This window comes from Paroedura picta, chromosome 17 (genome assembly GCF_049243985.1).
Source record: "Paroedura picta isolate Pp20150507F chromosome 17, Ppicta_v3.0, whole genome shotgun sequence".
Taxonomy (NCBI): Eukaryota; Metazoa; Chordata; class Lepidosauria; order Squamata; family Gekkonidae; genus Paroedura; species Paroedura picta.
In genome coordinates, this window is record NC_135385.1 from 246,165 (window position 1) to 258,306 (window position 12,142).

The 12,142-nt window shown below is 52.4% G+C and overlaps 1 protein-coding gene across 2 annotated transcripts in view; it reads left to right on the forward strand.

Moving 5' to 3' along the window:
- The window catches only part of MOSMO (modulator of smoothened), a 45,971-nt gene that overhangs the window by 24,657 nt on the left and 9,172 nt on the right, over positions 1 to 12,142 (forward strand). For both annotated transcript variants that reach the window (XR_013227158.1, XM_077316130.1), the window contains exon 2: positions 10,848 to 11,060. Coding sequence is in view for 1 of the 2 variants with exons in the window: in XM_077316130.1 (XP_077172245.1) it covers positions 10,848 to 11,060 (213 nt within the window). In the remaining variant the exon portion in view is untranslated. The remainder of the gene's footprint in view (positions 1 to 10,847; positions 11,061 to 12,142) is intronic.

Genomic DNA, 12,142 nt, shown 5'->3' on the forward strand with positions numbered 1-12,142 from the left:
GGCGCCTTTAACTTAAGAAGTTACAGGCCTTCTCTTGAAGGTTGATGGAGTTATCTTGGCAAGCAAATGGTCCATGGTTGTCTGCATCAGATGAGAGATCTTGCTGCTCTCATGGACGCCACACCAAAGAAATCTTCTTCCTTCTTCCCCTGAGTTTTATCACCTGTCTTTTCCCCACCCACTCACCTGGTCATGCTGGGTCAAAGAAGCAGACCCTGGAGAGGCTCTAGAAATCTCCTTCCTGAAGTTTGCCTAGCATTTCAAACCTCTCAATCTCTGATCCCTGCTTGGAGAGGGGGCTTGACCATTTCATTGCCTTCAGCTGAGTCCATTTGCATTTGTATAAAGCTGAGCAATTGACTCTTCCTCGCCCCCCCCCATGGCTGTGTGGGGGGGTGGTTGTCATGCTCCTTCAAACCACATACTCACAAAAATGCATTTCTTCATGCATCCCATCTAGAAACTAAATGAACCCCTTTGGACTGACTTGAGGTTAATTTCCCAGGTGCAACCGGTTGATTTCAAACACCTTTCTTATTGTATTTTAATTGGGAAGCCCTTATTTGCTGGCACCTGTGGCCTACCGCAGAGAACAGGTCTGGCAGTCTGCTTTCTGTCCTCCCTGAGCTCAGGGGAACCTGTGTGAGGCAATTAGCTTTTGCCTGGGAGCCTCCTCACGCTCCCGTGGGGCTTGCCTTTCCCCCTGTTATATCTCCTGTGGAGGACAGCTGTGGCCCTCTAGGTGCCTTACCAATTATTTATCAGGCTCGTCTTGAGGGAGGGGAGGGAGTGACGCACTTAATGCCGCCTTCATCCCTGCGAGACTTTTAAATAATTCACAGGTGTTAGGAAGGGGAGGGGGCCTTACAGAGCAGGTCTCTTTCGCCCCTCCATCGGATGCCAGTTCACACTTTTGTTGCCTGGGACACCAGAGTTTGCGGGCGTTTTGAGGACCGGGTGGAGTCCGAAGTAGTTTGGCCGTCAAAGTCTTTCCGCCTATACGAAACCCGCGGGCGTCGACTCCTCCTTATCCCAGTTCCAGGCTCGGATGTTGCTTGTCTGGCACAAAAATAACGCTGGACCTTTTCACACAACCTGCAGGGCTTGGAAATGGCAGAGCTCTCAGGGGGGAGATTGGCAAAGCGTTTTGGCCATGCGGCGCTTCAGAGAACCACCCAGTCGCTAGTGCGTCTTTCTGGAACATGCAAGATCATGCTTCAGAGTGCACACGTGGTCCAGTCCTTAGTTAACCGCCGAGAAGGACCTCTTCTTCCTGGATTTGCAGAACAGCAGAATGGCCAAGGTTGCCCATGTTTTCACCTACAGACTTTCCTCTGAAGCAGGCCCCAAACTTGGCAGGAACTAGGGAGTTGGGGGGCATTTGGGGGGCACTGCACTCCAGTGGAGCCTCTCTCACTGTTGGGAGACCATTTCTAGGTCCCATGGAGCTGATTCCATCCCGCATGGTTCTTTTCAGTTCCCTGTTCCCCTGAGCATCTGCATGAAACCACTGGGAGAGACTGAAGTGGGAATTTGGAGCAGGGTGCTGTGGGTATGCCGGTAACACCAAGGTGTGTTTTGGTTCAGGAGGGTCTGTCAAATACCCCGGAGTTTCTTGCTTGCCCTGGAAGGGTTTCCCATATGGATGGAAGTCATATGTGATCATGTTGACCTGACCTCACTCCCCCCCCTCCCCAAATGGCTAATAATGGGCCTGGAGGGGATGGGAAGGGGAGGGGCCCTGGGTAGGCTTGTACACAGCTATGCTTCCCTACCATATTCGGCAGGATCGTTCCACCTTTGGGGCTTCAAGAAGGACGTGGATAAAATTGAAAGGGTACAGAGGAGAGCGACAAGGATGATCTGGGGCCAAGGGACCAAGCCCTATGAAGATAGGTTGAGGGACTTGGGAAGGTTCAGCCTGGAGAAAAGGAGGTTGAGAGGGGACATAATAGCCCTCTTTAAGTATTTGAAAGGTTGTCACTTGGAGGAGGGCAGGATGCCATTTCTGTTGGCTGCAGAGGAGAGGACACGCAGTAATGGGTTTAAACTTCAAGTACAACGATATAGGCTAGATATCAGGAAAAAACTTTCACAGTCAGAGTAGTTCAGCAGTGGAATAGGCTGCCTAAGGAGGTGGTGAGCTCCCCCTCACTGGAAGTCTTCAAGCAAAGGTTGGAGACACACTTTTCTTGGATGCTTTAGTTTGCTTAGGGCTGATCCTGCGTTGAGCAGGGGGTTGGACTAGATGGCCTGTGTGGCCCCTTCCAACTCTGTGATTCTGTGATTTCTCAAAGTCTGAAGAATGTTTCTTGACAGTAAAAAAAGTTGAGAAAGACTGACCTAGACCGACTCTCGGAGGAAATCATGGGAATGATGAGCCCAATAAAAGGAATCTCAGCCTCGGTAGGACTTGAAGAGCTGCTGGTCAGAGATAAAGCCCATCATGAAACAAGAGGTTGGTCTGCTGAGGGGTGGGTGGGTTATGCTTCCCTCAAAAGGGCATCAGGGTGGAAGCTCTGGTTTTCCTCGGTGGCTCTGGGCCTCTTTTATCGGCTTTCGTTTGTTCACTAGATGAGATCATTCCTCAAGAAATGAGATCCGTCCACAGTAATCCAGGCTCTGATCACAATCAAATAAACCTCTGTAACCCACTGCATTCTGTCGCCTTTTGAAAACCGGCAGAAGCTACAGCTAGTACAAAATGCTGCATTCAGGTTATGACTCAGACTTCGATTTAAGCAGGGGTGGCCAAACCGCGACTCTCCAGATGTCCATGGACTACAATTCCCATGAGCCCCTGCCAGCGCATGCTGGCAGGGGCTCATGGGAATTGTAGTCCATTGACATCTGGAGAGCCACAGTTTGGCCCCTCCTGATTTAGGGGATCTATGGTTGGATGGTTGGGTTGCCACTCACCCAAAGGGACTTGTGGTGAGGTAAAACATTAAAACCGATTAACATTAAAGTGAAAATATCATCAAAAACAAATAAATTTGGAAATTGACATTAAGATTTTAAAATGCTTGCCTTCTGCTTTCTCTTATATAGGGCGTTTCTTTTTTTTAAATCTTTTTTCCGGGTTTGGAGCTGTAGCAAGTTAACCTTTTTTTTAAAGTTAATCTGTTCACAATAAGTTCATTGTCTCTGCATGGATTTGGCTTGTAAGACAGGCTTTCTCAGTCTTTTTACCGTCGAGAAACCGCTAAAACTGTCTACTGGCTTCTAGAAACCCCGGAAGTGATGTCATCGAGCCACGCCTCCCTGCCACGCCCCAGGAAGTCACATGTCACCAGATGTGACATCACCCAGACACTCTCCCCGGATGTGACATAATGCCCGGTCAGCTGACCCCCTGCCAGAAACAACCCAGCAGACTTCTCCAGTTGCTACCATGTACGATGAGCCTCAGCCAGCAAGGAATTTTATGGCTGGGCCTTTCCACCCCCTCCAGGACCATTCTTAGCCACTGGGAGGGCAGGTTGACAACCATCTATGGTCATGATCACCCTCTCTCTGTATATAATTAAAATATATTTTAAAATTAGCTCCCACCCAATCAGTGAAACCCTTCCAAGGCTGTCGAGAAACCCTAGGGTTTTATGTAATCCCTGCTGAGAAAGCCTGCTGCAAGACGTGCTTCTGCTTTTGTAAGTAAAATTTCTTTCCTTGTGACCGTTGCTGTCAGATCATCTTTGTCATTTGAATAGCATCTTTCTCTAAGCCAGGAAACGTGGAAGGTCAGGGATACGGCCTGAAGCTTCTGTGCTTCCAAGACAAAGGCCTTTTCTTAGCACTTAACCCTGCGCAAATCCCCTTCCATTGAAAGAATTTCTTCAGCTGCCTGCGTGTTCCCAGTTCAAAATGCTGGTTCTTTCCAAAGGCTGAGGGGGCTTGAAGGGCCGTCTTCTCCCCCACCGTCCTGCCCCACCACCTAAGATCTTCCTCCCAAGGTCTGCTGCAGGCACCCCTTCCATGGGTGGCAACCAGGGAGAGGCCTTTTCAGCAGCAGGCCCCCTGCAAATTAAAATTATTGGGTGGTATGACCATATATGGTAACATCTACCCACCCACCCCCTCCCCAAATGGCCAAAGATGAGTCTGGGGTGGGTGGGATGGGAAGAATACCTGTGAACTGAGGCTCATGGGAGCAACTGGAGTCCAGAGATGGAGCTTAACTACGTTGACGGGGGATGGCCAGGGGTGATGGAGCAAGGTGGGAACGTGACTTCCGGGAGGTGTGGCCTGCTGACATCACTTCCGGGGTTTCTCGAAGCCTGGAGAATGTCTCAGGGGCCTCTCAGTGGCAAAAAGGTTGAGAAGGGCTGCTATAATCCAACAAGTCGGAGCTTTGCCCTCTGTAAAGGGTTGGTGGCACCTTCACAGGTAGCTGACCAGGTGTTCAGTGGGTGGGACTTGATTGGGTCCCAGTGCACCTTCACAGGTAGCTGACCAGGTGTTCAGTGGGTGGGACTTGATTGGGTCCCAGTGCACCTTCACAGGTAGCTGACCAAGGTGTCCAGTGGGTGGGGCTTGATTGGGTCCCAGTGCACCTTCACAGGTAGCTGACCAGGTGTTCAGTGGGTGGGGCTTGATTGGGTCCCAGTGCACCTTCACAGGTAGCTGACCAGGTGTTCAGTGGGTGGGGCTTGATTGGGTCCCAGTGCACCTTCACAGGTAGCTGACCAGGTGTTCAGTGGGTGGGGCTTGATTGGGTCCCAGTGCACCTTCACAGGTAGCTGACCAGGTGTTCAGTGGGTGGGGCTTGATTGGGTCCCAGTGCACCTTCACAGGTAGCTGACCAGGTGTTCAGTGGGTGGGGCTTGATTGGGTCCCAGTGCACCTTCACAGGTAGCTGACCAGGTGTTCAGTGGGTGGGGCTTGATTGGGTCCCAGTGCACCTTCACAGGTAGCTAACCAAGGTGTTCAGTGGGTGGGGCTTGATTGGGTCCCAGTGCACCTTCACAGGTAGCTGACCAAGGTGTCCAGTGGGTGGGGCCTGATTGGGTCCCAGTGGACCTCCTGGCTCAGCATGGGGAATCTCGGGCCAATTTTGTGTGGATTTCACAGGCCCGAGTCCTGAAAGTCACGCTGGAGCCTTTTCTCCGGGTCCCTCCCCGTGAGTAGCACCTGCTCGGCCTGCCCTCGGAGGTCCTTTGGGACCCCCGTTCCCTGTGAGGGGTCTCTGCGTGGTTAACTGGGTGGAAACAGACCAGCCCTCCCTTTCGATACCCGTGACACAAGAGATTCCCTCAGAGTCTCCGTTCTTCGCTGGTTGAATGGGAAATGGAGAGCAGCCCCCTCCCGTCCCCCCTCCCCTGCGAATTCATCCGGCACCCAAAGAAAACAGCCTCTCCTAGGGAGAAGGAGCCGCTCCCTCGCCCAGGCGCTCCCTGCCACCCTCGCCAGAACAATGTTGGCTTTTTTGCGAGCGGCCATGCCCAAACAGAGACCCAATTGTCAGTTCCCCCACCTTACAAGGGCAAGCCGGATAGGGTTTCCCGTACATCGAATTGGGGCAGGGTGGTGAATGAGCTCCTTTATCTGCAGGCAGCAGGGAAATGCTTTTGTCGCCAGCCCGCTTGCGTGGCGTGTCCCTCTTTACGGGCATTCATTCGTCTCGCCGGCGTTGAAAGTGTAGAGTCCTCGCTGGTTCGGTCAGCATCTGGGCCGGCGTCTTTGGTTCCCTGGCACTGCTGCTGGGGATGTTTAGGTTGGGTAGGAAAAAGGAGACGGCCGGGTAACAGAGCAGAAGAAGTTCGCTGGTGAAGCTCTTCCATGTAGCGCAGGGGTAGTCAAACTGCGGCCCTCCAGATGTCCATGGACTACAATTCCCAGAAGCCCCCTGCCAGCGAATGCTGGCAGGGGCTCCTGGGAATTGTAGTCCATGGACATCTGGAGGGCCGCAGTTTGACTACCCCTGATGTAGCGGAAAGGAATCATAGAATAACAATGATAGGGTTGGAAATGACCTCCTGGGTCATCTAGTCCAACCCCCTGCTCCGCATTAGACACTCACAACCCTCTCACTTCCTCACGAGGTGGTGGGTTCTCCATCTTTGGATATGTTTAAACAGATGCTGGAGAGCCATCTGACGGAGAGGCTGATTCTGTGAAGGCTCAAGGGGGTGGCAGGTGACAGTGGATGAGCGAGAGGGTTGTGAGTGTCCTGCATAGTGCAGGGGGTTGGACTAGATGACCCAGGAGGTCCCTTCCAACTCTATTATTCTATGTGAAAGACCTCCTGCTAAGATCCTGAAGAACTACTGCCAATCTCCATAGACAGTACTGACTAGGATTGAGCGTTCCAGCATGCTTCAGCAAGCACCGACACCCAAGGCAGCCAGCGGGAGGGAGGGGTAGCGCCAGCAGCAGCATGCTAGCCTTTGCCTGCGTGCGGGCACCTGCGTGCGGGCACCGGCTGGGGTGCTGCTGCCACCCCTCCATGCTGCGGCACTTGCCGAGGGCTCACTTGAGTGCTCACTGATGCAGCTGGAGCACGGCGGAGCACTCAACCCTAGTAGTGATCTTCTGTGGGCTTTTAATGTGGGAATGCTGTTGGATGTTTTTTGCACCTCGCCTTTGCACTCCAGGATTTGAAATGGGGAGAAGGATCATGGGTGCACATCTAGGTATGCTAGATGGCAATTGCGATTCAGTTTCAGCAAGAATTTTGCAATTCAGTTTCAGCAAGGAGGTTCTTTGCTCCTGAACGTATATTTCGTCAATAAAGAGATTTCCTTTGCACCAAAGAGTCTGCTTGTGAGAAATTTGACTGGGCTTCGACTAGGGCAGGGGGCTGTCCTGTTGCTTTAGACCAGGGTTAGTCAACCTGTGGTCCTCCAGATGTCCATGGACTACAATTCCCATGAGCCCCTGCCAGCCAACGCTGGCAGGGGCTCATGGGAATTGTAGTCCATGGACATCTGGAGGACCACAGGTTGACTACCCCTGCTTTAGACCACTCAGGATCTCCCACCATTTGGGCCAAATCGGCACATTGCCCAAGCGTGTTTCCCTTTTCACCCCCTTTGATTTGAACTGTTCAGTTAAATCTACATATCAAAGCGAAGCCAGGCAAGGTCGGAATCCGGGTCCCGTTTTTGGGCAAGGTGGGAATCCATGACCTATTTCTGCGCCCGATGAACTTTCCAAAGCTTGCAGAGTCAAGGCCGAGACCATGTTTGATTAGCCCAGGCTAGCTGTGCAACCAGACACGCTGCCCCCCACAGGGCTGTCGTAAGGATAAAATGGGGAGAGGTGAGCAGCGGAGTGTAGCTTGGGCAAGATAGACCTCCATGATTGCACTGGGGAGTGGGGGGGGGGAGGATTCTCTTCCTGGCCGCAGCAGTGTCAACAGCCAGCATCCCTTTGGTCAGCGGCTTGGCTCTGGGGACGGGGCACAGTTTCCTCCCAGGAAAACCACGCAGGATAAAGCTGGACTGTGTTTCCCTCCTTGGCAGCTCCTGGAAGCCACACCTTCATGGCCGCCTTTTTCCTTTCATGCATTTTTAAACGGTGCAAACCTCTCCCAGTTGCATTGAGGACTCTACAGGCTGACAAACGCGATTGTGCGTTTTAAGGGGTTAATAAGGTCGCCACCAGCCCTAACAATTTGGAAATCTAATGGGAGGACTTCAGATAGAGGAATTCACTCCGTTTGGGGTGTCTCCCCCCCCCCCCAGCTGATCCAGTGACGTCGTTTATATCTCATTTCCGGACAGCCCGAGTGTTATAACCTCTCCAAGCTTTGGGGGAGAAAGGTTTCATTTATCTCCCTCCTCGGTCCTTGCCATTGACGTCAGGGCTGGTCTGCACGCTTCCGCGGCCGGCCCTCTTACAGATCCTCAAAAATATTCCGAGGGCAGAAGGAGTGCAGGAACTGTTCGTGGGAGGTAAGAAGGCCCAGATCCAACAACAGCCCCTCTGCATGCCGCCCGGTGGATCTCGGCTGCTGCTCAACTCTGTTTATTGACGTGAAAAACGTGGCACTTTTGGTCACCGTTGGAGGCGCTTTGGTGAAATGCACCGCCATGCGCTGATTGTGGAGAGCACTTCTGTGATGGCAGCACATACGCTTGGGGAGGAAAGAGGGAGGGGGTTCTGGAGCAAGGCAGGGCAGAAGGAGCTGTATCAAGCAGACAGAGTGGTTAAGACAATAACTGGCAGACCTAGGCCTTCCCTCCAAGCTAGGCATCTTATTTCATCTGAAACGGCAAAGATTCGCCTGTTAAAAAACCCACCCATTAAAAAATACCTTCAAGTTCTGTCAGGGCAAATGTTCTAGCCCACAGGGACCCCTTTTCTGGCGCCCTCCTGGTGATTTAGACCAGGGGTAGTCAACCTGTGGTCCTCCAGATATTCATGGACTACAATTCCCATGAGCCCCCGCCAGCGTTCGCTGGCAGGGGCTCATGGGAATTGTAGTCCATGAACATCTGGAGGACCACAGGTTGACTACCCCTGATTTAGACCATGGGCTTTTGCCTATCAAGGCTTCTGTTTGGGAATTGGGGCTCCAGTCGACTGTGCAGATTTTTTAAAAGCGTTGCTTCGACAGCCACTCGCTGCCACGTCACAAGGAGCTTCATAGAATCACGGAATCCTAGAGTCGGAAGGGACCTCCTGGGTCATCTAGTCCAACCCCCTGCACTATGCAGGACACTCGCATCCCTCTCGCTCACCCACTGTCCCCTGCCACCCCCTTGAGCCTTCACAGTGTGACTGAAAGTAAGCTGTGTACCTTTCAATTATACGATTTTATATATTTTAAATGTTGCATTGGCTCCCTGATTATGCAATTTTCCGCTATGAAATGGTTTTTTTCCTGCTATCTGTTTTATCTGGCCGCAGTGCTGTGTTAAAATTAATTTGATTCGAAAGTAAGCTGCAGCCACCATCATGGGAGTGGCTCCGCCTCTTGTGGCCGCCATTTTGTGGCCACGCCTACTGCTCTCTGTCAGAATTCCAAAGGTGCCTTCAGGGACCTCTGTTCTAGCCTCTCCTTCTCCCCGCTGTATTAAATGCACGATATTTCCGGGAGGGGGGGGGAACGCTGCAGTCTGAAATGAAGCAGTCCTGTGTTCCAACCTGGATCCCCCCGTGAACTTGCAGACATTAAGTTGCAGTGTGAAAAGTGAGGCCAACATCAAAATCACAAGATGTCATAGTCCCATTGTATACGGCACTGGTCAGACCACACTTGGAGTACTGTGTGCAGTTCTGGAGGCCTCACTTCAAGAAGGATGTAGATAAAATTGAAAGGGTACAGAGGAGAGCGAGGAAGATGATCTGGGGCCAAGGGACCAAGCCCTATGAAGATAGGTTGAGGGACTTGGGAAGGCTCAGCCTGGAGAAAAGGAGGTTGAGAGGGGACATGATAGCCCTCTTTAAGTATTTGAAAGGTTGTCACGTGGAGGAGGGCAGGATGCTGTTTCTGCTGGCTGCAGAGGAGAGGACACGCACTAATGGGTTTAAACTTCAAGTACAACGATATAGGCTAGATATCAGGAAGAAGTTTTTCACAGTCAGAGTAGTTCAGCAGTGGAATAGGCTGCCTAAGGAGGTGGGGAGCTCCCCCTCACTGGCAGTCTTCAAGCAAAGGTTGGATACGCACTTTTCTTGGATGCTTTAGGATGCTCTGGGCTGATCCTGCGTTGAGCAGGGGGTTGGACTAGATGGCCTGTGTGGCCCCTTCCAACTCTATAATTCTATGAACATCCAGCCTGTCTCTTCAAAGCCAGCCGTGTCTCTACCCAGATAAAATGGCCGCTCACTCCGAAGGTCATTTTCTCATCTATTTATGCTTATCCCAGCTCTCCCCCCCCCCCCCCAATATTTTGTTCGCCTCCAGGTCACTTGTATTTTAGTTGTTGATGCCTCTCTTCCTGGGCAAAGCCTCCTTGGGTCATGGATCGGAACAAAACAGCTTTAGAGGGAAGGCGGTAGGAGTTTTCCAACCACAGGAATAGCAGCCGTGTGTTAATATTTGTTGGTTCACGTTTAGGAGGGAAGCTGGTCTTCTCCTGAAATCGGTGACGAGTTATAGAACCGTTTGCTGCTTGGAAGGCCTGACCGGAGTCCCTTCGGCGCTAGGACGCTTTGCTTAGCTCACAAGAGACGTCTGAAACTTCCTTTTTTCGGTCTCCCCTTGCGCTGCCCGCACGTTGGAGGTTGGCTCTCCCCCCCCCCCCCTGCACAGTGCTCTTCCCGTGCCTCTCCCTTCAAGATAAGTCAGAGAATCAACATGTAATCAATAACTTGATCCCAATTTTCTGGGAAACAAAGGCAAATGGCCAGGATGCCTTAGCATCTGCCCCCGCATTTTTGGCGTTCCCAGCCTTTTCCCCCGTTTGTCCGTTTTTCTGTAGCACTCCGCTGCAGGTCTTGTGCCGTGGACGGAGTCTGAAGTTAACTCGGGCATGCTTCCTTTCAAACCGTGCACGAGGTTTCCCCTCCCGCTCTTAGGGACGTCCGCAGCAAAAATCCTAGCCTTCCCTCTTGCTTTGCCTGGCCAGATTTCCTGCAGGCAGCCTCAAGGCAGCAAAAGAAGCATTGCTTTGCCTTAGATTCCCAGCAAGGCAGGCCCCCGTCGCAAGGCAGGCCCAGGTAAGTTGGCACGGGCGACAGATCACTTTCAGCATCCCCATTAATGCCATCTCTGGCTCTGAGGCACTCCCTGGAGGCCAGTAGCTGCAGGGGAACCTGGTGCAGGCCTCTTAACGTTCTCTCTTTGTGAGGTCCCGGCTTCCGATCTTGTGGCCACCAGCTGCGTCCTTCTCCTTTCTCAGCGGGGGGCGAGGACGCGGCCCCGCTCGCTGACGGTTGTGTTGCGTGGTTAATTGCAGGTGCCCTCACCGTCGGCCTTGTGCGGCAGTGTCAAACCATCCACGGACGTGACAGGACCTGCATCCCTCCCCGCTTGCCCCCGGAGTGGATCACCACCTTGTTTTTCATCATCATGGGCATCATTTCCCTGACGGTCACTTGCGGCTTGTTGGTGGCTTCCCACTGGCGAAGAGAGGCGACCAAGTACGCCCGATGGATCGCGTTTACTGGAAGTAAGTGTGCCTTCCTGGCCGCGTGCAGGCGGGGCCGCTGGGTGGGCCGGCAGGTGGGCAGCCTCCTTGGGAGCAGCCAGGATGATCTCAAGGGCTTGGAGCTCCTTCCCTACAAGGAAACGTTTAGGTTTTGTCTGTTTTAGCAAAGAAACAAATGATCCCTGGTGCTCCTTCAAGGAGTTCGGGCTGGAATGTGTCGTTCTCCCTTCCCATCTTCTTTTCTTGTTTCCCAAACAGAGGAGAGGCGAGGCTTTTTGATTTGCGTCCAGTAGCCCCTTCGAGACTAGCAAGATTTTCCGGGTACGAGCGTTCGAGAGCCTGGGCGACTTTGTTTACAGTTTTCTGTTGAGTACCGGACCCTTCCACTGCGCACCTGCCTCTGCAGCCTTGCAGTTAATGGAAGAAGAAGAGTTGGCTTTTATTCTTCGCTTTTCACTACTTGAAAGAGTCTCAAAGCGGCTTACAATCACCTTCCCTTTCCTCTCCTCACAACAGACACCCTGAGAGGGAGGGGAGGCTGAGAGAGCCCTGAGATTACTGAAGAAGAAGAAGAGTTGGTTCTTATATGCCACTTTTCTCTACCCAAAGGAGGCTCGAAGCGGCTTACAATCACCTTCCCTTTCCTCTCCCCACAACAGACACCTTGTGAGGGAGGGGAGGCTGAGAGAGCCCTGAGATTACTGAAGGAGAAGAAGAAGAGTTGGGTCTTATATGTCGCTTTTCCCTACCCGAAGGGGTCTCAAAGCGGCTTCCAGTCGCCTTCCCTTCCTCTCCCCACAACAGACACCCTGGGAGGGAGGGGAGGCTGAGAGAGCCCTGAGATTACTGAAGAAGGAGAAGAGTTGGTCCTTATAGGCCGCTTTTCTCTACTCGGAGTCTCAAAGTGGCTTACAGTCTCCTTCCCTTTCCTCTCCCCACAACAGACACCCTGTGAGGGAGGGGAAGCTGAGAGAGCCCTGAGATTACTGAAGAAGAAGAAGAGTTGGTTCTTATATGCCACTTTTCCCTACCCAAAGGAGGCTCGAAGCGGCTTACATTCGCCTTCCCATTCCTCTCCCCACAACAGACACCCTGTGAGGTGG